The 26,337-nt window shown below is 50.9% G+C and overlaps 1 protein-coding gene across 1 annotated transcript in view; it reads left to right on the top strand.

The window, feature by feature from the left end:
* The window catches only part of SVIL (supervillin), a 101,910-nt gene that overhangs the window by 60,925 nt on the left and 14,648 nt on the right, over positions 1-26,337 (top strand). Inside the window, exons 13-24 of the mRNA XM_065873054.1 lie at positions 706-853; positions 4,605-4,694; positions 4,783-4,869; positions 6,559-6,736; positions 9,343-9,515; positions 11,042-11,197; positions 13,680-13,816; positions 14,962-15,109; positions 15,235-15,380; positions 16,925-17,100; positions 19,623-19,767; positions 20,095-20,371. Coding sequence (XP_065729126.1) covers positions 706-853; positions 4,605-4,694; positions 4,783-4,869; positions 6,559-6,736; positions 9,343-9,515; positions 11,042-11,197; positions 13,680-13,816; positions 14,962-15,109; positions 15,235-15,380; positions 16,925-17,100; positions 19,623-19,767; positions 20,095-20,371 — 1,861 coding nt within the window. The remainder of the gene's footprint in view (positions 1-705; positions 854-4,604; positions 4,695-4,782; positions 4,870-6,558; positions 6,737-9,342; positions 9,516-11,041; positions 11,198-13,679; positions 13,817-14,961; positions 15,110-15,234; positions 15,381-16,924; positions 17,101-19,622; positions 19,768-20,094; positions 20,372-26,337) is intronic.

The following is a 26,337-nucleotide window of genomic DNA, read 5'->3' as shown; positions in this document are numbered from 1 at the left end:
AGAGGCACCTATCTCCAGAACCCCAATTAGAAGCATTTGAATGCCTTTTTTAGGTAGAACTGTTACTATGTATGTAGGTTATCTCTATAGCACAACTCAGCCCCAGTGTCAGATATTCTGTGACTTAAAAGTCACTTTTATGGGCTTGACCTGGTTGCCTAACTGCCCATGTAACGTAGTTGCTCTAGGAAAAAGCACGTGAGTTCCAGGAAGCCTTCTGATAGCACATCCTCCCCTAATCAGCTTTCCTTCCTTTATGATTGACCATGTTCCTCGTGAACTTAAGAGGGTAAGATCTTCTAGACCCACCGTGCTCTTTGTGAGTATAATGGATAGAGAGTCCTAGTCAACTGCGTTTAACTAGATAAGTAAAACAGAGCAACTTTAAAACCCTGTAAAATTTATGGCAGGAAGACAGTCTATTTTTGTTTCTTTTTACAGAGTATCATTTTGATATTCCAGCGTTGCAAACAAATAAGTGAAAAACAAAGTTCTAACCTACAGTTCCCGCGTTGGTGGTGGCGATCTCTAACCCAAGCTGGAAATAGGGAAGCCCAGACTATTTCAGCGAGAACAGCTGGGACGTGTGGGGACGATGCACGGCTGCTCTCTGCCTGCTTCTCAGCTCACGGGGGGGGGGGGGGGGCTGCGCGCTAACGCTTCTGTCTCTGTGATTTGCTCTCCTGTTTTCTTCTGGGTAAACAGCGGGTCACAGAAAGTCGAGAGAGCCAGATGACGATTGAAGAGAGGAAGCATCTCATCACCGTGAGAGAGGACGCCTGGAAGACCAGAGGCCGAGGGGCAGCCAACGACTCCACCCAGTTTACCGTGGCCGGCAGGATGGTGAAGCGAGGTCAGGATGCGTGTGCGCGCTCCGTCGCCCCCCGCACCCCACCCCCATCCCCGCCACGGAGGGGACGTGGCCGGGGAGGGCTCAGTGTAAAAAATGAGGCCGCAGTCCGCTCTGGCTTTCACTCTCACTGAAACTGTGCACACGTTTTCTGGGTAGGTTTTGTGAGATATTCCTACCGAAAGCATTGTCCCACGACACCGTCATCTTCGACGTCAGACGCGTAATGCAATTAGTCACGTTTCAAAACAGCCATTTGGAGATGGAGCCCAGGTTTCAAAAGCGATTTTGCAAATCTGCTAACAAATCTTAGTCCTTTCCTGTCATTGCTTTGAAATTATTTCCATTTTCTTGCCATCTGGCAGTCAGTTCACCCAAATAAGCCTTTTTCTCATTGAAGGAGGAGTTTCTGCCTTCTTCCTTTTAGGGTAATTCCCAGGTCTCTTTCCATCAAACCAGAGTTCCCTGGCTTCGGAAGCCCCATTTCCAGCGATGTTTTAATAGCTGTCCAAAGGATGGTTCCACTTCCACAGGGAAGTGAGATTTCCCTACAGATGGGCAGTCTGCCTGCAGCTGAGCTCTTGGAACTAATTTGCAGCGGGGAATCCAAAGATGTATGAAAGTGACGAATCACGTGGTTAGAAGTCACCAGAGAGCTGAGGGGCTCCACATCCTGTAGGAGACGGTTAAAATCTGGGGTCCTTTTTCACCTGCGTGCACGTACCTTCATTTTCTAAGCTGTGGCTTAAGCAAATTTCTTAACTTAGTGATAAAGGTTTTCACATTCAGGTAGAGTTAACTTACGCTGATGTCTGCTTTCTAGGTTTGCAGTTCGCTTTCCTCAAAACCTTTCAGGATCCTCACTCAAAGACAGTGCCTAGCTCGTTGTAGTCTCATGATAAATATTTGCAGAAGGAAAGGAGGGAGGCAGGGAGGGAGGGAGAAAGGAAGGGAAGGAGGGAGGGGAAAGCCCTGAACTGAGATGAACCCAGATCTCGGTGGAAAAATCCTTTGTAACAAATTTATTCTTTTCTTGGAATTGTCAAGGATAACAGAGATAATTTACTCTCAGAATGAGGTGGCATTTGAATATGTTCTGTATACTTTACGTGACCCCCATCCCTATGTTAACTAAAGCAGATTAAGGCCCACGTTGGTTAAGAAGAACTCGAGCTGAGAACTTGAACCTGAGCTCAGACCTGCCAGCTTCTAGCCCAACTTTGGTTTCCTCTTTCCTCTTCCATCTGAAAAGACGGTCATTTATTTGAAGTCGGGCCCTTACCACCAGATACCGCTGCCCTTGTCCACAGGAATGTCAGAGGAAGTAGCTTTGCTCTTAGGCAGGTTTGGAGAGTAAAGTCAGAGACGTTCCTCTCCCTTAGTGGACGAGTTCGCGTTCACGTGTTTCTGAATAAATCAGGGATCTTGATTTAACGGGTGTGATATGACTTTGCTCAGGAAAAAATTTTCTTGGACTTTCAATCTAATGGAAAAACTGTGCCCTGTTTTTCTAATATCTGTTACCACCTACACAGTGATGTGTTTCACTCGGTCACCGCTCTTTCGGATTTGCAGTGATAGGGCGTCCAATGTCCTACACTCGCCAAAGAATTAGTAGTCCCCACGCTGCAGCCACCAAGGTTTCCCATGTCCTCGGGGTACCATGTACCTGCGAGTTGCCAAGAGGCATGCCGTACCCTGATTTTCATTCTCTCACCCCAGAACACTCTCTTCTCCCCAGCCTCGCCAGGACTGTCTCCCTTTTTCTTATTCCTAGACGCTGCATAACAGTGAGTACGCCACAGATTTCTGTGGTATTCTAGAATTCTCCTGGAAGGAAGGTACTCAGAGTGCACCTTTGAATAAGAGAGATGTGAAATGTTCCCGAAGAGAGCAGGTGACTGGTTATTGCCTGTAGAATTCACTGAAAAGAGGTGTGGGGAATGCTTTGTTTTGTTTTAACATCGTGAAATTTAAATCTGTGTGCCCTCCCCCACTATGGATGAACCCTAAATCTCTCCAGGAAGGAGCTGGTCCACCTCTGGGAGCTCAGCGCTGCAGCCTGAATAGGCAGCAGGGCACGCCGCGACAGCACGAGGGGCCGGTGTCCTGGTCGGCTTGAGTCAGGCCTGTTTTATTGGCTTTAGAGTTAATGACCCTCTGTGCTCATGAAATCTTCCCATGCCTCTTACGCACCCTCTTAGCAGGTGATGGTTTACTGCCCCAGCCGGTGATACCAAAGTTCACTTATCCTTTTAGCATCTTTCAAGAAAGTTGACTTTCTCACTGATAGAAACCCTTTGCAGTTCCGGTAAAGAAATAATTTTTTTAAATGTTGTTGACATCATTAAGGAAGTATACGTACATGTTGACATGTTGAGAAGTACTTCTAGAATATCACCTAAAACTTAAGTTGTAAACTGCATTTCAGTATTTTTCCTTAAAAATTTTATGCTGTAGCATATCCCTCTCCACCTCACAGGAGGGAGGGGCAGATCCATTCACTTCAGTGATTCTTTTTCCCTGTAAGTGACAGTGATTTACATATTCTCCCTTTGTGGTTCTCGGAGCGATACTTAACGTGGCAACGTCACCTAAGGGTTTCTCGTTTCTTACAAACAGAGACAAAGAATATTAAGGTCTCATTTTGTTCTTTGTAACTAATTACTTTCCTTTCGAATCCCTTCTAAGGTTAGGGAAGAATACTCATCTTTGTCTTTATTAAGGTTTCTTATTCTAATCAGATGCCTTCTTCAGGCTGGAACGTCTGTCTTTCCCTCTCATGTGTCTTTTACCATTTCTCCGTTGAAAGATTCCCCATCCTGCTTCTTGGTAGATGCAGGTGGAAGCATGTCCCTAGCTCCCAGCCACACCTGACATGGGTGCGATCCTCCAACAGTCACGAATCAGTACAAATGGCTCCTCTTGTGCCTTTCTTACAAAGCTTAGCACCCTCTGCATTATTGCCTAATAGGACCACACTCTGAGTGACGCCCCCAAAGGCAAGACTGTCCCCATGTCCCCTCAGCTGGGAGGGACACTGCGGGGCACTTCCCGGCCAGCGTGGCAAGCCCGGTCTCCTCCATCCTCTGCGGGATGGTGCAGAAACAACTGGCCGTCCGCATCCTCGCGTTCCACAGCCACGAATACAACCAACCGTGATCAAAAAACAATTTTAATTCCAGAGAATTCCCAAAAGCAAAACTGGAATTTGCCACCTCAGCTCTTTACACAGCATTTACATTGTCTGAGGTACAATGAGGCATCCAGAGATGATCTAGAGTATACGGGAGGATGTACCTAGATTGTATGCAAATATGCCGTCTTGTATAAGAGACTTGAGCATCTGTGGATTTTGGTACCCACAGCGGGTCCTGGAACCAATCCCTGTGGATACCAAGGGACGACTGTATACTTTCTCTTCAGCTACCTCCACTGCCCCCAAAGCCTCCAGACATCACCGTTTCATCTGTTCGAGGACATTCTGGTTGCCTTCGTGTCTTCGTGGTTCAGTATGGAATGGCAGCCTGACAGCCGCTGCAGGCCTTAGAAACAATGATACCCTGTCTCCATTGGCAGGTGTCCTACACGTGTGGGCACGATCCCTGACAGATGCACATATGTGTGTCCCACGCGTGTGTGTAAATTCTGTGAATTGTTAGATCTCCGTTGGGACTCGTGGCCGTCCCTCAGGGTCCTGGGGACTTCCGGAAGTTTCCTCAGACGCTCAATAGCTCCTTTGTCTGCTCTGCAGGTCTGGCGTCCCCCACTGCCATCACCCCAGTAGCGTCCCCTATCTGCAGTAGAACGAGGGGCACCACGCCAGTTTCCAGACCCCTGGAAGGTGAGTCACCAGGCACCCAATGTGCCAAGAGGTCTGTGATCAGAAGAGCCCTCCGTGCTTCTCTCACCTGTGTTTTCTACTTGCCTAGATATCGAAGCCAGACCAGACATGCAGTTAGAATCAGACCTCAAGTTGGACAGGCTGGAAACCTTTCTAAGAAGGCTGAATAACAAAGGTACACGCCAGGAGCCAGAGGGAAGCTTGGGTTCATGTGCTTGTAGCCAGTGTGACTCGGGTTTCAGCGGGTAGCTCAGGAAGCCTAGGAACACCTGCCCTGCTCTCAGAGTCTCTAAATCCCAAGCGGCGTTGCTTTTTCTCCTCAGCTCAATTGTCCTCTGTTATGATGTCACGAGTTCACACTGTAAGCGTTATCTTTGTTGTTAGGTTTTAAGAAATGAGGTTATTGGTCACCATTGATTAGATTACCAAACTCTGATTCACTTGGTAATGAACTCAGTAGGGAGCCCCCAATAACCCATTTGTTCCTGGATCTAAACCCTTGGGATGGACTTCCCTGGTGGCGCAGTGGTTAAGAATCCGCCTGCCAATGCAGGGGACACGGGTTTGAGCCCTGGTCCGGGAAGATCCCACATGCCGCGGAGCAGCTAAGCCCGTGCGCCACAACTACTGAGCCCGCGCTCTAGAGCCTGCAAGCCACTACTGAGCCCACACGGCACAACTACTGAAGCCCGCATGCCTAGAGCCCGTGCTCCGCAACAAGAGAAGCCACCGCAACGAGAAGCCCGCGCACAGCAACGAAGAGTAGCCCCCGCTCGCTGCAACTAGAGGAAGCACGTGTGTAGCAATGAAGACCCAACGTGGCCAAAAATAAAATCAATCAATAAATAAATTTATGAAAAAGAAGTAAATAAACCCTTGGGATGTCATCCAATCAGGATTGTAGACTCGGTAGTTTTGCCCTTAACCCTGAAAGCAGATTATTACACGAAATCAACTTGAACTTGGGCCTGATGAACTTTCAGTCGTATGTGTCGGTTTCCAGTAAGGTAGCAGCTGCTATTATAATCACAAATGATTTCTAAAAGAAATTTCTAGTGGATAAATAAAGATTTCAATACAAAAGTCCATGAAGTATATATAATAGAAAAGTAACATGCAGAAACAGCCTCATCTCTTGATGAAAATGTCCAGTACTTGCAATTCATCAAATACCAAGCACTGGAGCCCCTACTATCGACAATGACCCCTGTAGGTTGAAAATAATACAGACAACCACCTGAAACCAGAAATACGAAAGTGTGCTATAACAACAAAGCTGGCAAGGCAAAGAATGCAAACGAGTCAGAGTTTATTACCTACATGTAACGGTGAGCTAGCCCGGGGGTCGGCAAACGAATCCAGCTCACCTCCCCTCTTTGTAAATAAAGTTTTATTGGAACACAGTCGTGCCCATTCCTTAGCATATTGGTAATAGTTGCTTTTGTACTATAGCAGCAGGGTCACGTAAGGGGCAACACAGGTCAAATAGACTCCTGTGCAAAGCCTAAAATGTTTACTACGTGACCCTTTGCAGGAAAAGTTTTCACCAAGCCCTGATCTAGAACGAGGCTGAGCTAGTTCTGCGTCCAAAAGAGCAAAAAGAGCAGGCTCAGAAATTCCCGGTGTGCTGGAGCCTCCATCCCTCCTAGCACTCACAGTGCACGCTCTGTTCAGACGGGAAGTCCTCTCCTGAGAAGCCAGCGGATACCCAGGAAGCATCTACAGAACCCTGGACATCCCTGTCATGTTTGCTCCACTCCTGGACCTTAGCAGGAAGAAAATCATTTTTAAGATTCAGTGAAGCATAGTTGGAGTCATGTTTTTACACAAATCTCAGGTCATTGATTTGCTTGTTTGTCCGTAGTTGGTGGGATGCAAGAAACGGTCCTCACCGTCACCGGGAAATCCGTGAAAGAGGTGATGAAGCCGGACGATGAGGAAACCTTTGCCAAGTTCTACCGCAGCATGGATTCCGCTCTACCGAGAAGCCCCGTGGAGCTGGACGAGGACTTTGATGTCATTTTCGATCCTTATGCCCCCAAGTGAGTTATTTCATTTTCCATCTTTCACCCCTGGAGAACAGATTCCTTCACTGGTCTCCACACAGCACTTCCTCGAGAATCTTCTCTCACTGTTACGTCCTTCTGCGATAGAACTTCATTACAGCCAGATTGACACCAACCAGGGTTCTTGGCCTCCCCCAATCAATAGAAATTGATAAGAGGCCAGACAAGAAGCTCAGGCAAGGCTTTATTGGGGCCCCTGCTGCAGCAGGGAGGAAGAGTAACAGGTTCCCTTGCTCGCTTCCCGAGGGGGTTGAGCTGCTTATATGGGGAGAGGGCAGGGGCGGGTCCAGGGGTCAGGCTGGAGGCGAGGCTTAGGTGGCTTGCCCACCCCTTTGGTGGTGGTGTGTGTATAGGGCATGGGCAGTGCCCTGCTTTGGGTCCTGGTACCCTGTTTTTGCTCCCTGCTCTTCAGAAGCAGCAGTTGGGTTTTTTGGTCTTTTTGTATCCTTTGTCCATAATTTGGCCCAATTGCACGTGCACAGTTATTTTTAGTCCCTTATCGTTTTTTGTATTTTGTTGCTTGAGAAGAGGCGTGTGTCTAGGTGCAAGCCCTGCAGCAAAGGGTCTCAGGTCCCAGGTCCCAGCCCGTCTCAAACTCACTATTCTCTAGAACCAGACACTGGGCTAGATAGAGCTTGCGTACCCAGGACAGACGTCCCCTCCGGCAGAAAGCCTTGCATCCCCACCACATGCCTGGTCCTTAAAAACAAAGTGACTGTGTTTATCACGTCACTCGAATATTGTTTTGCAGACTTTATGAACACTGGTTAGCAGAAACTTCTATGCCTTTCTTCACTTGACATGTCAGATTCTTACTCAACTTTGCAAACTGTTTGGATCACCTGGGATCTAATGAATACAGCTAACTAGAAAATCAATGAAACGCGTTACTTAATTTGCAATCATTGATAAGATCAATAGATCTGAGGGTTTTCTCAGTGATGTCCCAGGGTCCCTCTTCATGCAGGAACGTGACTAAACCACCAAAGAGTGTTCATGGTGTTAGGATTCCCTTGGTTGTGATTGCCACAAAGAAAGCCAAGTCCAGCTGGCTTCAGCAGAAGAGAGGCATGGAGGGATTTACAGGTTCACCCCTTGAAAAGCGCAGGCATGAACTCAGGTTCCAGGGGCTCAGAATGAGGTCTCTCGCACCTGGTTCCTTTAGGCTGGCTTTCCTCTCAGTCAGGCTGTCACCACGTGGTAGATGGTCACCCCTCACTCCGGATTTATATCCCATCTCCTTGGCCACCACCAGCGCAGGCAGCTGATCTGCCCAGCCTTCCCAGAAGAAGTTCCAGGCTTGATTTTCTTGGGTTTGCATCCAGCCCTACAGCCATCATTGTGGCCAAGGGGATGGAAGATGCTGATTGGCCAGCAGTGGGTGGTCTTTGGATCCCCCTCCTGAGCCAGGGTAGGGGACAGGGCATGGAGGGAGATGGTTCCCCCAAAGGAAAGTCAAGGAGCTCTTAGAGAAGCAGGGAGAATGTGCTGGGTGAGCTAACAACCCCACGGCCATCCACCACGTGTATCTGTTGCCCACAAATTTTTCAGTGCCCGTCTCTTCCGGAAGTCTGCGTGGTTATCATAAATGTTTCCTTAAGCCGCTCCTGATACCTGTTTTGCATTTTTCCATGTGTCCTGTTTTTTTCAACTTGCTACCTTAAGAAAATGAACAGTTTTCCATTCCTCACCTTTAAGTGATATTTTGGGTATTTGCATACTTTGGTAGTGAACCATTGCTCAATCTTCTCCTCACCCATATGTCATTGTTTACATGGTTACATGTAATTTAAACATTGATATGTATGTTTACACACACGACAACGTTATGTATGAAAGAGGATCTCCAGGTACAGAGATCCATGCACTTAAGACATTAAAAGCAGCTGGACTCTGCTGGGAAACCATGTGACTGGGTCCACCCCTCTCCCGGTGTCTGGTCTTCTGCCCCAGAGAGCTGAGAGTGTGTGTGTGAGGGTCATAGTTGGTTTTGTGGGCCTCTTTCATTTCAACATATTTTTCAAAATGGTGCTTATTTTCCAGAGGGGGCAGTGGGTCGAGAAGAGGCTCGTGATGGGGAACTTGGGGAGGGAACTGGAAAACTTGCATGCAGAGAAAGCTGAGTCTGGTGGAGAGAGGGTTAAATCCAGAAGCAGTGGCTGGCTGTCCATCCGCGGAGGGCTTACTGGAGCCCAAAGGAGGAGAGGTGGTCCTATTCCGGCAGGAGAAGTAGTGATCAGCGTGTTGTGGGTGCGATGAGAGGGAAGGACCGCACCCTTCAGGGCTGTCCAGGAGGGGGATGGGCTGCCCCAGAGGCACTGGCCGCTCCTCCAGCTGGAGACCACGGGGCGTGGTGAGAGCGGGGCTCCAGGCGTGGGCCGGCATCTGGAACTAAATGGGCTTCAGTCTCCCACCTCCGAGGTCCTCAGCGGAGGGGTGATGGGAGGGAAGGAACTGTACGATTGTAACGAAGTCAGGAACTCAAATCGCGGCGCCTGCCGCTTCAGCTCGGACGCACGCAAGCCACCAGGCGCGGGTGGCACTGCAGCCCCGGGCCACGCCAGCTCTGCTCTGCCTCTTAGGTTGACATCCTCTGTGGCTGAGCACAAGCGTGCAGTGAGGCCCAAGCGCCGGGTTCAGGCTTCCAAAAACCCCCTGAAGATGCTGGCGGCAAGGGAAGATCTCCTCCAGGGGTACACGGAGCAGAGACTGAACGTGGCCTTCGTGGAATCAAAGCGTATGAAAGTCGAAAAGAGTGAGTATCAGGGCCATCCCCAGCTGTGCGCTCGGGAACCGGGGAGCAGGTGACTCTGTCCTCTCCTTCCCCTGCCTTGCAAAGGCCAATGACAGCGCCCAGAGACTCTGGTGCAAGAAAAATGAGCAAGTCTGTACACACACGTGCACACCTGTAGAAACTCTGCTTGGAACGGAAAGGCTTGCGGTGTGGCCCATCTGTTCACTGAGATCAAATTATCCTGTTTTGTTGAGTTTTCTTTCAAGAGGTTGGAGGAAAGGGAGGTTGCTGGGCTTTGCAATTCAACCCATTTCCAAACACAGCAGTTCTTCACTTGATCTTATTCTAGAGCAAATGATTCGATCTCTCGTGGGCAAGTGTCCCAAATCTCTGTTTTGCCTAATCCGAGATTTCTACATTATTAATTAATGCAGAAACCGGTGCTCTTCACATTGTTTTGGGCAGGACCCTCGGGCTCCTTGGAGCTGGGATGTGGGCTGGGGGGAGTCGGGAGACTTGGGATGGGGCAGTGAAAGGAGCGTGGGAGCAGGCCCGGGGTTTTCATCCCACTTCGGGCTAAACCGTTGGCTTTCATCTGCCCGGTCATGTGGGGCTCCCCGGTTCTCAGAGTGGTTTTCCCAGCGGAGCTAATGGCATGCATAATCTTGTTATTTTGAAGATTCTTGCTGTCATTTTTATTTTCCTATAGCACTCATAAACCAACTTACTAAAGGTTTTTTTTAGAAATAGTCTTTGGATGAAGTGGTTGAGTCTTTCCATTATAACTGGTTTACTAAATAAGATATTACAAAATCTCTATGCCATACGAGTTGTCAGGTAGTGTTATATTTCTTCAGTGTTAGAACCTCATCCCAGCAAAATAATTTTCTGAGTTTCTCTCTAGCATATGCATAGTTTTTTAAACAATGAGCTGGAGAAATAAAGGTTTATTGGCACAAGTTTTATGTACTTTAACTGTATCTCCACTTTTGGGGGACACATATACACTTGTTGGTCCACACTGAAAATCCAGCATCTTGTTACAATCTTAAATCTGAGAGCAAGCCATCTCAAGAGATCATGATAGCCTCCAGAGAAAGATGAGAACTAAACCATGCCTTACAGGGTGCCTGCTTTTCTGCATATAAAGACTTTGGATGGAAGATGTCTAACAGTCTCCCTTAGGAATGCGTTTTCAGCATCTAACACTGTTAGGAATGATAACAGCTTTAGTGGAATTGCAGCGCGAGTCCAGCTCCTGATTTTATACTGATGTGGCTGGTCCACAGTGCCACTCAATTCTTGTCTCTCCGCATGGCCAGGGTGACACTCTTCAGCAAGCATTTACACTTTCAATCCTATGTTTAATTCTTAGCACAAGCTTCACTGCATAGTTAATCAGACTGGAGTACGTTTTCCCCATCAGGATTAACTTGAAAGGAAAACAGGAGTGAGTCACTTATGCATGATCGCTGGGGGTAAACACTGTCATTTCTCCCGAATGTCTTGCTTCCCCTGCACTGTGTTTCCTCCTTTGACCCTCCCAGTGTCTGCCAGCTCCAACTTCTCCGAAGTCACCCTGGCGGGATTAGCCAGCAAAGAAAACTTCAGCAACGTCAGCCTGCGGAGCGTCAACCTGACGGAACAGAATTCCAACAATAGCGCGGTGCCCTACAAAAAGCTGATGCTGTTACAGATTAAAGGTATTTAGAGAGAATTACACACGACCAGGGATTTTAGTCTGGTAACATCGGGAGGCCTGACTTCCCCCTACTCGCCCGAAGGGAGAAGGGAACGCGTGCTTTTGGCGAGCCCGCCGGGTGCCACCTCATCTCACATCAGCATCACAAAATCCCACTAGGTGGGAAACATTACGCCCGCGTGGTAGCGCTTCCTGATGCGCCCGAGGCCCCAGCAGCGGCTGAGCAGCACGGCTGGCTTTGAGCCCTGGTCTGTCTGATTCCAGAACCTCAGCTTTTGCTGCTGCTCCGCTTCCCGTGGCCCCGGCCGCACACTGCGTGCGGTCACCAGGCACCCCCTCAGCCACCAGAGTGCTCCCTCCATCTGTCCTCCTCGCCAGGGTCAGCAGGAGTTAGGGCAGCGGGGCGGAGAGAGGGCCGTCCTTGAGCAAGGGAGCAAGGGAGCATGGGGCAGGGGGTCTCAGCGGCTCCAGCACCCTCCCTCCCCCTCCCGCCCTCCCTCTCCCTCCCTCCCCCTCCCTCCCTCTCCCTCCCTCCCCCTCCCTCCCTCTCCCTCCCTCTCCCTCCCTCCCCCTCCCTCCCTCCCCCTCCCTCCCTCTCCCTCCCTCCCTCTCCCTCCCTCCCCCTCCCTCCCTCTCCCTCCCTCCCCCCTCCCTCCCCTCCCCCTCCCCTCCCTCCCCTCCCTCCCCTCCCTCCCTCCTCCCTCCCCTCCCTCCCTCCTCCCTCCCTCCCCTCCTCCCTCCCTCCTCCCTCCCTCCTCCCTCCCCCTCCCTCCTCCCCTCCCTCCCCTCCCGCCCTCCTCCCTCCCCTCCTGCCCTCCTCCCTCCCCCTCCCTCTCCCGCCCTCCCCCTCCTGCCCTCCCTCTCCCTCCCTCCCCCCCCTCCCTCCTCCCTCCCCTCCCTCCCTCCTCCCTCCCCTCCCTCCCTCCTCCCTCCCCCTCTTCCCTCCCCCTCCCTCCTCCCTCCCTCCCTCCTCCCTTCTTCTCTCTCTCTCCCTCTCTCTCCCTCCCTCTCTCCCTCTTTCTCTCTCTCCCTCCCTCCCTCCCACCCTCTCTCTCTCTTTCTCTCCTTTTCCTTTCTTCCTTCCTGTCTTCCTTCCTTCCTTTCTTTCCTTCCTTCTTTCTCTCTCCCTTCCCTCCCTCCCTCCCCCTCCCTCCCTCTCCCTCCCCTCCCCCCTCCCTCCCCTCCCCCCTCCCTCCCTCCCCTCCCTCCCCTCCCTCCCTCCTCCCTCCCCTCCCTCCCTCACTCCCCTCCCTCCCCTCCCTCCCTCCCTCCTCCCTCCCCTCCTCCCTCCCTCCCCCTCCCTCCCTCCCCTCCCTCCTCCCTCCCTCCCTCCCTCCCTCCCTCCCTCCCCCTCCCTCCCCTCCCTCCCCTCCCTCCTCCCTCCCTCCCCTCCCTCCCTCCCTCCTCCCTCCCTCTCTTCCCTCCCTCCTCCCTCCCCCTCTTCCCTCCCCCTCCCTCCCTCCTCCCTTCCTCTCTCTCTCTCCCTCTCTCTCCCTCCCTCTCTTCCTCTTTTTCTCTCTCCCTCCCTCCCTCCCACCCTCTCTCTTTCTCTCTTTCTCTACTTTTCCTTTCTTCCTCCCTGTCTTCCTTCCTTCCTTTCTTTCCTTCCTTCTTTCTCTCTCCCTTCCCTCCCTCCCTCCCTGTCTCTCTCCCTCTCTTCCTCTATCTCTTTTCCTTTCTTCCTTCCCTCCCTCTCTCTCTGTAGCAAGGAGCCCTAACCCACAACCAGGGGAGCTCTGGCTCTGCCCCAGTGACTTAGCTGCCTCGGGCAGCACTGCTGTGAATTAATGCTCAAGAAAAGCATTACCTGTCCTCTGCTTCGCTGGGGGTTTGCAGGGTGTGTCTGCATGGCCACTGTCCTTTCTAGTGTATTTAAAAGACCCGTGAAAAGTGCACACCACCCGCCTCCATTCCTACGTTGTGGTGCAGAGACTACACCATCAGTGTGATTGTGGAAAGATGGAAACCATTTAGGAGGAGTTGGAAGCCGCACAAGGCAGTGCTTCCCTCTGAGCTGAGTCCTCTCCAGACTCAAGTTTTCAGTTTGGAGAAGAACTCCCAAGGATGCAGAGGCTCCCTGAAGGCCCTCGCCTTGCCCCGGCCCGCAGAGGCTGTTAAGTGTAGGAGGTGGGCTGAGTGGAGAGAGACCAGGAGATGAGCGGGGGAGGGGAAAGGAGGTGTTTGCTGGTGTCCCTGGGGGAGGGAACCTTAATTAATCCATTCACGTGCTGTCAAGGGACACTGCTAATGGTCCTGGGAAACATGGTGACCTCTGGGAACCTGCCACCAGGGAAGGTCATCGACAAGGCTATGCCTCTAAGTGCCCCGGGTCATGGGAACTCACGTGAGCAGATGAGGCTGTTCAGGACGGGAAGTCGGGGGCGGGGATGCTTCGGACACGGGGTGCTTCCCGGTCGGCCCTGCCGGGACTGCGGGACAGCGCTCGTCTCTGGGGAGACGGTGACCCCGTGCCTCGTGCTCAGGAAGAAGACACGTGCAGACGCGGCTGGTGGAACCTCGCGCCTCTTCCCTCAACAGCGGGGACTGCTTCCTCGCGCTGTCCCCCCACCACTGCTTCCTGTGGGTCGGAGAGTTTGCCAACGTCATAGAGAAGGCGAAGGTCGGTATCTGAGGAACGAAAGTGGTCTCGCTTTGCATCTCCTTTAGACACAGGTAGAATGTTCTTCCAGTGGCCAGATCCCTAGAAAGCTTCTTAAACGTCCAATGTTTCGTTCAAGCGAGGGGGGACAGGCGTGTTTATTGTCCAGAAGGTCTCTGAAACGAGCTCCTGGTAAGTGCTTAAGGGGGATGTTTTAAAAGGAGTCTGACCTGGGCCTCCAGGTTGAAAGTTCTGGCTCATCCTTCCTTCTGTGGAGAAAAAGAACTGGCCCATCACTTCCAAGTTGTTTATCCTAGGTGTCTAGGAAGTCCTGCTGTGGATCTATTGAATGAGTCTATTGAAAGAGACTTAGTGGGAAAAGACCAGGGAGTCGGTATTTTTATTTTGGGGTTTTTTTCCCCTTTATTTATTTTTAATTGAAGCCGAGTTGATTTACAATGTTAATTTCTGCTGTATAGCAAAGTGATTCAGTTATATATATGTGTGTATATCTATATACACATATATATATGCTTTTTCATATTCTTTTCCATGACAGTTTATCACAGGCTGTTGAATATAGTTCCCTGTGCTCTACAGTAGGACCTTGTTGTTCATCCATCCTCTATATGATGGCTTGCATCTGTTCGTCCCACACTCCCACTCCATCCCTCCCCCACCCGCCCCCTCGCCCTTGGCAACCACAAGTCTGTTCTCTGTCTGTGAGTCTGTTTGTCCTTTGCAGATAAGTTCACTTGTGCCATATTTTAGATTCCACATATAAGTGACGTCATATGGCATTTGTCTTTCTCCGTCTGACTCACTTCACTCACTATGATCATCTCTAGGTCCATCCATGTTGCTGCAAATGGCGTGATTTTGTTCTTTTATATGGCTGAGTAGTGGGATGGGTATTCTTAAAAAGCTTCACGAATGATCTTTTGAATGTGAAGATGCACAGGTGTTGCTGTAAAGAATGGATACCCCCAGTCCTTTCGTTACATTTTCTTGGCTTTTACACAGTCCCCAACCACCAGTGCCCCCGGACCCTGTGGTCACAAGTTTTCCTTCCAGACACGCTGTCTCTCTGCTCTGATTTCAGTGTTGCCCCTCCATCTGGCCATGGGCTTGTCTGCCCAGGTAACTGTGTACCTCTCTCTTTTTAGGCCTCAGAACTCGCAAGTTTAATTCAGACCAAGAGGGAACTTGGTTGTAGAGCTACTTATATCCAAACTATCGAAGAAGGAATTAACACACACACTCATGCAGCCAAAGACTTCTGGAAGCTTCTGGGTGGCCAAACCAGTTACCAGTGTAAGCGTTTACTGCATCTCAGAAAATGAGACTTGCCTACCTTTCCTCCTCGCTTGCTTCCTTCTTCCAAACCAGCCTCCCTCCAGTGGGAAACATAATGTCCTCTTCCCGTTCTTACCCCAAAGCTGCTGGAGACCCAAAGGAAGATGAGCTCTATGAAACGGCCATAATAGAAACCAACTGCATTTACCGACTAATGGATGACAAACTCGTTCCTGATGACGACTACTGGGGGAAGATTCCAAAGTGCTCCCTCCTGCAGGCAAGACAGGTACAGTGAGTGGTCTGCCCTTCGGCAGGAAAGCCCTTGGCCCCGGGCTGCCCGCTGAAACAGGCAGGAAGTACCGACAGACGCTGGCCAGGGATGGTACTCGCTGCACACCAGACATCTTTTTATTAACTTTTATCTTCCATTGGAGTCTAGTTGATTTACAGTGTTTTTTGAGTTCCCGGAGTACAGCAAAGTGATTCCGTTATACATATACATGTATCCTTTTACACATTCTTCTCCCGTTTAGGTTATTACGGAATATTGAGCAGAGTTCCCTGGGCTGTACAGTAGGTCCTTGTTGATTGTCTGTTTCAAATATAGTCGTGTGTACATGCAGAGACATCTTTATAAAGACTTATCTACCGATTTGTGATTTCAAACCATTACTGCCATCTTAGATGCTGATACAGAATTCCGAATGTTGTTCAGTGGAGGCATGGGTCATTGAAGGCTTTTCTGTTTTAGGCCAGATGGAAATATGACTTAGCCCCATCTCTTGATTTTTGTATGAACGTTAAATATCTTTCAGTCCTTAAGTTTCAGGAAAAGTAGGTGTATCTATAGTGTATGGGTTTGCCAAGTAGTATGCTCAGTTTTCCTCTCACACCAGCACATATTCATTTTTACAAAATTACATATATTTCCAGCACCACTAAGTTTTTTGTTGTTGTTTTTTTTTTTTTTTTTTGGCTGCGGGGATCTTAGTTCCCCGACCAGGGATCGAACCCGAGCCCCTGGCAGTGGAAGCTGGAGTCCTAACTACTGGACCGCCAGGGAGGTCCCACCACTAAGTATTCTGAGTGTTGAGAAAAAAAATGGGAAGACACAAAAGGACTTTAAATTTCGTTGGGTAGAAGGATATCAGAAAGGATGTAATCCAAAGCTAGACTGATTGTATGACAAATTTGAACGGAGGAAAAATGTCACAGAAAAAGAAATAATCAGGAATGATTTTAAAGAGAAGGTGAAATTGAGCCTAGTTTGCAGTTAAGTAGAATTGGGATTGCTGGAAATGAAGAAAGGAATTATTCTAGGAAGAAAGTGTAGAACAAACCAACAGGTATGTAAATAAGAGCACTGAGGTCATGTATTCACTCACCAAACACTTAGTGAGCCCGACGGTAAATACATTAATAAGTACAGTACGATCTTTGCCCTTGACGGCCCTAGAATTGCATAGGGGAGAAAAGACATCACTGGGTCCTCAGTGCCATGTGGAGCGGCCCTTATGAGCTAAGCGAGTGAATGACAAAGGAGGAAAGGAGGAAGGAAGGGCGGGGCCCGGGAGGAAGACCTGCTTAAACAGCTGTTAGGAATCAGAAGTGTTGGGCAGCCCGAGTGTTGGAGGAGGGGCGTTAACTTGGGCATTTAGGACCACAAGACAGAACTCATCCCCACAGGGCAGAGGCTGGCTTGGCTGTGCTTGTACTGAATGCTCCGTTAGCATTTGAATCATCACCTGTTGGACTCACGGTCACTAGAGACCCTGGTTCAACGAGAACATGCCCTTGAAGTGAACGTGTTCTTCCGCGCCATTTCCCCAGGTCCTGGTGTTTGATTTTGGGAGCGAAGTTTACGTGTGGCACGGGAAAGAAGTCACATTAGCGCAACGGAAAATAGCCTTTCAGCTGGCAAAGCACTTATGGAACGGAACCTTTGACTACGAGAACTGTGACATCAACCCCCTGGACCCTGGAGAGTGCAACCCGCTCATTCCCAGGTACCGCTGGGGCCCTGGGCAGCGAAGGCTCCCACCGCAGTGTTTAGCCATCACCCTTCAGGGGTTTTAGTTTTCGTAAGTGATTGCAGTGCAGTACCACGAGTATTCACAACGAGAACAGTGCTTTAGCTTTTCCCTAAGAATACAGAAGTATGGATGGTGTAGTCGTCTGGAAGATGCTTCTGTTGTATTTCAGTTCTGGAAGGAAGCAAATCGATGGCACCTGCAGTACTCAGGCGCTGTTGTCACATATCATCTGTTGCTTAAACAAATGACTTGCTGACCTGAAAAGCTTGCCAGGTCCTGGAGTTCAGCCATGGATCTGAAGGTGCAAAAGCAACGCGTCTCTTTCTGATTTCACAGCTTCCCAGCCCAGCCCTTGAATTCCATTTATCTGGCAGTAGATGATGGCTTTTGGGGGGAGGGAGGATGCGGTATTGAAATAATGGCTGTAATTGTAATATTTCCGACAGTCTGCTGGACTTCTAAAAGTCATTTTGGCAAATCAGCCAAAGATGCACAAAACTCTCAGAAATATGGTCATGAAAACAAGAATTCTTACATGCAAAGGGTCATTGGTTTTTTATTTCTCAACCACCAGGAAGAAAGAGAAGTGCGTTTAAACTATGCATATGCCACATAATGGGTCAGAAATTGCTGTACCGCCGAATGGCACATTAAAACTGCTTTGTAATGTTTTCAGTTGAACTAACACACAGATTTCAACCTTCCTACCTAGTTTCCTGTTTTAAAATACAATTATTGATTTTATTCTTCATTGTCGTTATAGAAACAATTCAAAAGGATGTCAGTGTAGGTGAGAAGGCTTCAAATCCTTTTCAAGCGAGTGCGCGTTTAACATAAAATTAGTACCGAAACAACTAGTTTTGTAAGGCCTGAAGCTAAGACTAAAAAGAATGTTCTAGTTGGTGTAGTAGAAAAAAAACCATACTGAAGCGTAAAATCTGTGACGGACGATTTATATTTAGTCGTGACGTCATCCGAGATCTGAAGGTAGATGCGTGGGCACCTGACCCGCTGGCTCTCAACATCTCCCAGATCAGAAGCGCCGGAGAAGCTTGAAAACAAAAAAATGCATGTGCCGGTCCTGGCCCAGGAGCTGTGTTTTCAGTTTGGGTGGGGTGGGGTTTGTGTGTCAGTACGTCTTAAAAGCTCCCCCAGGGATTTTAAGGTACAGCCAAGGTAGAGCACCCCGCCCTTCTTCACCGAGGAGTCATGACTTAGCCCAGCTCAGACCTGCAAGTCAGGACGGAGGTAGAGAGCGTCCAGCTTCACACCCTCCTGCTGCAGACCTGCCCTCTGTGCTCCCTGACCTCACACGTCCAAGATGCATTGCTAAGCTGACACCAAGTGTCTTTCTATAGGCACCTTAGCAAGTCTGCCGAGTGGAATTTATACAAAAGACAGTCACTCAGCTATTTTCTGATAAGGACCACAGGCTTCAGGGTAGCCCTGAATTTTCCACAGTTGCTGGTATTTGGTTCCTAAGTCCCGGGAGCCTTGGCAGTGGAAGTATTTGCACACAGTGCCTTTTATCCTTTCAGTCCCCTTTGAAACGGGCAGCCCCCCTTGACGTGCCTTAGCCATGATGCCAGAAACTGTGGTCTGGACCAGACAGGACGTGACGAAGCACGTCAGGGGCCACCGCAGGGCCCAGGAAGCACTGCCCCTCGGTCTGATGGTCCCAATCCGCAAGCCAGGGTTGGTCTGGAAGGACGGGAAATACCCGCACCTTATCCTCAGGGCTCACCCCCTTCGGCACGTCTCTTCTTGGCTCTGCGCATTTCTAAGCGAGCCGTGTTCCGAGCTCAGCGTCAGACTCTGAGATCCCGAAGCGGTTCGGACCTCCCGACTGGGCTACGCTGCTTCCTTCCCCGTCTTTGTGCTCTGCCTGCCCGCTGTCCCGTCCGGTGGCCTAGACATCAATATGCACAAATTCACTTTATGATTTACGAGAGTATGTCCACTTCGGGAACAGAGGAGAATTTCCTGTTCCTGGAGACTGGACATCTCCATTGTAACATGACTTAAAAATAGGATTCAGGGTGAGCATAAATTCCTCCACCTGTTCACTGACCTGACGGAAACGCGGCGAGCCCCCGCGGGTGAGCACGGGTGGCGTAAAGGAGGCGAGGAAGACACGCGTGTGACTCCTGCCTGTGCTGAGCTCCCAGCCGAGCGTGCTGCCCCCCAGGGGACCCCAACACGAGAATTTGCTGGAACGCCAGGCAGGTCCAGTCCTGCCGTGGGTCACATCACATCCAGGCACATCAGCTCCAAGGACACAAAGCCCTGCAAGGCTTTGGGCTAAAATAGCAAAACGCCACTGATTGGGTCACATAAGTGAAAAGCGAACCGTTCACTCTGTCTACTGCCTACGTATTCTGCGTTCCTCTCACCCGCCACATGTGTTGGTTTTGGACTTCTCGGGCTCGGCATGACTTGTCTGATCTTGGTTCTTTTCCCCTCCCCTCCCCTCCCCTCCCCGACCCGCCCGACAGAAAAGGACAGGGGCGGCCGGACTGGGCGATATTTGGGAGACTTACAGAACACAACGAGACGATTTTGTTCAAAGAGAAATTTCTCGACTGGACGGAACTGAAGAGACCTAACGAGAAGAACGCCAGCGAACTTGCCCAGCACAAGGTATGTGGGACGATCAAGCCCCCAACCTCAGGGCTTGGTCTGGGTCCCGGCAGAGGGGCCTGGATGCTAAAAGCCTTTCTGGGGTTTTACTAGGACAGCAAACCGGCCTCCAGTCATGTTCTGACTTCAGGAGGTGAAAGCAGCCGTGTTTGCGGCTCCAGGTTTATCGGCGGCCCGTTCACAGTCGTGGCTGTCTGTCCCCTAAACGCAGCCTTTCTTTAAGTGCCCCGAGACAGCCTGAGCGCTGTACTTGAGGCCGTCCCACCGCCAGTGCAGCAGTGTGGAGTGCGACAGGCTGCCGCCGAGCATCTCTGCGTTCTCTCCTAGGACGACCCGCGGGCGGAGGTCAAGCCTTACGACGTGAGGCGGATGGTGCCGGTGCCCCAGACGACAGCCGGCACCGTGCTAGACGGGGTCAACGTGGGCCGGGGCTACGGCCTGGTGCAAGGGGACGACTGCAGGCAGTTGGAGATCGCCAGCCTGTCGGTGGACGTCTGGCACATCCTGGAATTCGACTACAGCAGGCTCCCCAAGCAGAGCATTGGGCAGTTCCACGAGGGCGACGCCTACGTGGTCAAGTGGAAGTTCATCGTGAGCACGGCAGGTGAGTGAGCCACTCGCGTGTCCCTCGAGCCCCGCCGCGGGGATCGTGGCTGCCAGATACGGAGCGCGCGCCGTGTCTGCCCCAGCCGCGGGCGGAGGACCGGTCGAGGCCTATTCCCTTTGAGAACCTCCTCGTAAACCTCGTGGATAGATTCCTAACACCCCACCGTGGCCCACAGCTGTGACGTCTCCCTCTAGAAGCCGACTGGCGTGCTAAGGTTTCTCTGCCGCCCTCGCCCCTCCCCTGCCCCGTCCCCAGAGGCTTCCTAGGGACCTGATGATCTGTCCTCACATGATGGTCACCACGTGGCTGGATGCTGCCGAAATGAAAGCCATTAAGTAACACAGAGCCGACGCGTCAGAGCTGAAGCAAAAGGGTGCCATGACGTCACAGTAAATCCACGCACAGGAGACGCATTCAGAATGAAAGACGCATTTCCTCTGAGGCCGAGAGCGCTGACCGTGCTCTGTGGGTCTGGCGGAATAAAGACACGGTCAGAACGCCTTGTGGTTCCCACGAGTGCTGTGCTCTTGGTGGCGAAACAACACACTCCGTGCTGTGCTCTGCGCTGGAGACAGTGAGGGTGGACAGCAGCAGATCTGGGAGAAATAATCCCTTTTTCCTGCCAAGAAGAAAGCACGAACCAGGCCGTGCACAGTGTCCCTCAGCCCGGCGCATTTAGGAGACAGTTTATGACACAACTCGGTGGCTCCGAGATTCACTTGCCGAGGGAGTTGGTTCACCTCTTTCCAGCCGCATTGCCGTCCGGGTGTGGCTGCCCCCGCCGGGCACAGGGCGGAGGCCACTGTTAGCTGATCAAACACCTGCAGGCTTAGAGCCGTTTGGTTTCTTTCCTAGTGTATCTCTGTGGGTAAGACACCTTTTAAGATGTATCTTATGGAAACATAGTTGATTCACAACGTGGTGTTAGTTTCTGCTGCCCAGCCACGTGACTCAGTCATACGTAGATATGCTTTGTCACTGGATCTTGAAGAGAGTCCCCTGTGCTCTGTAGTAGGACCGTGTTGTTTATCCATCCTGCAGGCACTAGTTTGCATCTGCTCACCCCACCTCCCAGTCCCTCCCTCACCCCGCTGGCAACCACAAGTCTGTTCTCTGTGTCTGTGAGTCTGTTTCCATTTCACAGATAGGTTCATCTGTGTCGTATTCTAGATTCTACCTATAAGTGATATCGTATGGTATTTGTCTTTCTCTGTCTGACTTACTTCGGTTAGTTTGGTAATCTCTAGGTCCATCCATGCTGCTGCCAATGGCACGATTTTGTTCTTTTTTATGGTTGAGTAATACTCCATTGTGTGTATGTGTATGCATATGTGTGTGTGTGTGTATATATATACACACACACATACATACATACACACCACATCTTCTTGATCCGCTCATCTGTCAATGGACATTTAGGGTGCTACCATGTCCTGGCCGTTGTGAATAGTGCTGCTATGAACATTGGGGTGCAGGTATCTTTTTGAAGTATAGTTTTGTCCAGGTATATTCCCAGTAGTGGGATTGCTGGATCATATGGTAGTTCTATTTTTAGGTTTTCAAGGAACCTCCATCCTGTTCCCCATAGTGGCTGTATCAACTTCCATTCCCACCAGCAGTGTAGAAGGATTCCCTTTTCTCCACACCCTCTCCAGCATCTGTTACTTGTAGAGGTTTTAATGATGGCCATTCTGACCGGTGTGAGCTGGTACCTCATTGTGGTTTTGATTTGCCTTTCTCTGATAATTAGCCATGTTGAGCATCTTTTCATGTGCCTGTTGGCCATCTGTATGTCTTTTTTTTTTTTTTTTTTTTTGCGGTACGCGGGCCTCTCACCGCCGTGGCCTCTCCCGTTGCGGAGCACAGGCTCCGGACGCGCAGGCCCAGCGGCCACGGCTCACGGGCCCAGCCGCTCCGCGGCACGTGGGATCCTCCCGGACCGGGGCACGAACCCGTGTCCCCTGCATCAGCAGGCGGACTCAACCACTGCACCACCAGGGAAGCCCTGTATGTCTTCTTTGGGGAAATGTCTATTTAGGTCTTCTGCCCGTTTTTCAATTGGGTTGCTGATTTTTTGTTGTTGTTGAGTTGTATGAGCTCTTTGTATATTTTGGAAATTAAGCCCTCGTCAGTCACATCGTTTGCAAATATTTCCTCCCAGTCCATAGCTGTCTTTCGTTTTGTTGATGGCTTCCTTTGCTGCTCAAAAGCTTGTACGTCTGATTAGGTCCCATTTGTTTATGTTTGCTTTTATTTCTATTGCCTTGGGAGATTGACCTAAGAAAACATTGGTACGATTTATGCCAGAGAATGTTTTGCCTGTGTTCTCTTCTAGGAGTTTTACGGTCTTATGTTTAAGGAATAAGACCCTTTTTTTGGGTGTCAGTAAATATTCCTGGCCCTGCCTTCCAGAAGCATACGGTATAAATGACGGGGGGCAAGTATGGAAGAGGTGCTTGCCTCCTGCTGGGGTAGGAGAGCTCCGTTCCCTGAATAGGATCTGGTGGCTGTGGGAAAGCCCAGCCGCCGATGGGCAGGCATCGCGGGTGGGGAGGCGGACCGCGGGCCTAGAGGCACCACTCTGGGCTTCACCACCCGCGCTAGGTGAGTGCCTCACGGAGGCTCCACGGGATGTGTTCTGTCCTTTCGCCAACTTCTCAGGAGAGGAACAAGACACCAAGATTAAGGAACGCCCCCTGCAGTCACACGGCTAGGAGAGAACAGGGCTGGACACTAAAAGCCCCTTTTTCTACCCAAGGAGGCCTTATAGCCTGGGTCTCAGTCTTCTCTCAGGCCCCAAGTGCCAGCTGTGCAACTTGGGGAAAGCGACTTAACCTGTCTGAGCCTCGGTTTTCTCACCTGGAAAACAGAGCTTCTAAGACCCAGCCCGCAGGGTCCTAGGATCTGGTGCGTGGTGTTTAGCGCAGAGCCGACCGCTTACTTACGTGAGGCTACAGGAAATCATCGTCGCTGACGTTTCCAGCAGCCAGTGCATAGTTCCTGCACTGAACCTGAAGATCGGACAGATGACGTGGACCCACCCCAAACGACAGCAGTCCGCAGAGGGCCTCTGTTGCGGGTTTAGGCTCTGCTGAGCGTGTGCAGAGTTGGCAAGCTGCGTACGGAGCTGCACCGCTTGGCAACAAAGACGATAAGAGAGAATTTAGTGGGGAAGGATCTACTGACCGTTGGTGTCGTGGACCTGCACCCAGCGGATAAGAGAGAATTTAGTGGGGAAGGATCTACTGACCGTTGGTGTCATGGACCTGCACCCAGCGGATAAGAGAGAATTTAGTGGGGAAAGATCTACTGACCGTTGGTGTCGTGGACCTGCACCCAGCGGATAAGAGAGAATTTAGTGGGGAAAGATCTACTGACCGTTGGTGTCGTGGACCTGCACCCAGCGGATAAGAGAGAATTTAGTGGGGAAAGATCTACTGACCGTTGGTGTCGTGGACCTGCACCCAGCGTTCTCCTCCTTAAGATACAGGAAGTGAGGGGACTTGGCGTTTTACAAAACCACGCTGGGCACTACAGTTCGAAATTCAGTCGTTTCCGTACCTCAGCTGTTAGATATAAAACAAGAAGTCATGGTCAGTGAAAGGATGACTAAAACAATATGAAAATGAATGAATTTTAAAAACATCTCAGGTTTCTGAGGTCTTCCTTGACGATTTACTTGGAGACCCCTAAGAAGCGCTGATCTGACCCAGGCAAATGCTTGCTGTATTTCTCCCCGGCGAACACAAGGTACGTGTCACGGCCTGATCCAGCAGCTCCGTAATGGGCGAAGTGACAGCTTTGACCAGGCCCAGCTGCGGAGGATTAAGTGAGGCCGGGCAGCGCTCAGATTCCAGGCCGTCCCTCGGGGGGCAGAAAAGCGCGGCCCGATGGCACCCGCAGCTGCCCCATGGTCGTCACGGAAGCCCCGGCCCCGCGGTGTCAGCTGGTCCAGCCCTCACGCTGCTCAGACCCCACAGGGGCCGCACCTGCCAACGGGGCTGAGCCCGGGGCCCCTCTGGGGCGGGCCCAGCAGACAGCAGTCCCGGGGGACACAGCGCAGTCGCCCTCTCGGCAGATGCCGGGCAGCCTGCTCTTGGGAAGTGAACTGTGGCCCCCAGACTAGGGAGCCCAGAGGCCCCGGTGGTCAGTGTCCTGCCCCAGAGGCTGCCTCAGGCGCTGCAGGGTGTGACTCGTGTCCCCCCAGGGTCAGCAGACAGGCAGCTCTGGGCACCCAGAGACACTGCGTCAGGCCACGCTGGAGCGCCATCCAGGGGCCAAGTTCCTGTAGTAGGGGGTCGGTAAATGGGGTCCGGCTGCAAGACGGCGCCAAGAGCAGCTCGCTCTTCGTACCTCGGTTTTCTGTTACTTCGTAAACGCAGCTGCTGGCGGTGAACTTCCTCTTGAAAGCAGGGTGGACGGCGGGATGCAGTGACACGCTCAATGCGGCCTCGGGGCCAGGCCGCAAAGATGATAGCCCAGCAGCTGTTACTATATAGCTTAGCCTTTGATTTGCTAAAATTAAAACGAAAGAAATGAGTCAAAAAGTAAGTTGTACATAGGATTAAAGTTGGGGTGTGCTGAAGAAAACTGCAAGGAAAATTCATGAAAACTTTCATGGGATATTTTTGAGGAACTATCCTATTTTAGGTATATACACACAAGCCCATTTTTGAATGTCAGGATGTAAAACATTGGTTGGTTATTCAAGCGTGAATGTATATTTACACAAAGTGCTCCCCAATTCCAAGATACGTGTCAGCTGCTGTGATCTGTCATCTGTTTCATGCATATCTCTCCCCAGTAATCTAGTTGACATGAGAGTGCGGGATTGCTAATCAAAGGTAAGCGTTTGTTCCTACCTAAGTTAGCGGAAGTTTCAGTGGAGTGGCTTCCAGGTTAACAGTGGACATGTACCTATTCCTGGATGGTTCCTGTTCACTTTGCCCACTTCAGACTACACAGGCTTGACCGCTTCAGGTTCACAGTAGAAGGCACTAAGGGCTGAGCTTGGTCAGAGTCCTTTAAGAATTCTCATAATCATTTGTGAAAATTGTTCTAGAGGACTTTGATAAAGGGCCCCCGCAAAAAATATCACCTAAGTATGGCCCCCAACCTCTTAAGAACTTGAAAACAATGAACTTTCTTCTTACCTTCAAACCTCAAGACAGCTGTGACTTTGTCAGTGGGACTGGAGCTGAGGAGGACTGAGGTCGTATAGAACCAGGGGATCCAGTTCTTCTTTTTTTTTTAAATTAATTTATTTTATTTATTTTTGGCTGTGTTGGATCTTCACTGCTGCGCGGGCTTTCTCTAGTTGCAGTGAGCGGGGGCTACTCTTCGTTGCGGTGTGTGGGCTTCTCATTGCGGTGGCTTCTCTTGTTGCGGAGCACGGGCTCTAGGCGCGCGGGCTCAGTAGTTGTGGCTCATGGGCTGTAGAGCACAGGCTCAGTAGGTGTGGCATGTGGGCTCAGTAGTTGTGGTGCATGGGCTCAGCAGTTGTGGCTCGCGGGCTCTAGAGCGCAGGCTCAGTAGTTGTGGTGCACAGGCTTCGTTGCTCCACGGCATGTGGGATCTTCCTGGACCAGGGCTCGAACCCGTGTCCCCTGCATTGGCAGGCAGATTCTTAACCACTGCGCCACCAGGGAAGCCCCAGTTATTATTTTTGATTGTTAACACGCGTGGGTACCATAGCCACCTGCATCCTCCCTGGGTTGACCCCACCTGGGGCCGCCCGGGCATCTGAGTCAAGAACTTAGTCTCCGGATGCCACTCGGCCTAGAAGGCTCTGCCCCATGGTCGCTGCCACTCGGGCCTCTGCTCACGCACCTCCTCGGAAAGGCCTTCCCCCACCAGGCACTCGCAGCAGCCCTCCCCCGCCCCGTGTCACATCCCGTCTTTTCCTCACGGCGCTTCCCACCCTCCGAAGCTGCCTTGCTCAGTGCCGTGGCCCCAGTATCCTG

The sequence above is a fragment of the Phocoena phocoena genome, chromosome 2, assembly GCF_963924675.1.
Source record: "Phocoena phocoena chromosome 2, mPhoPho1.1, whole genome shotgun sequence".
NCBI classification, from domain to species: domain Eukaryota; kingdom Metazoa; phylum Chordata; class Mammalia; order Artiodactyla; family Phocoenidae; genus Phocoena; species Phocoena phocoena.
This window is presented reverse-complemented; position numbering and strand designations above follow the sequence as displayed.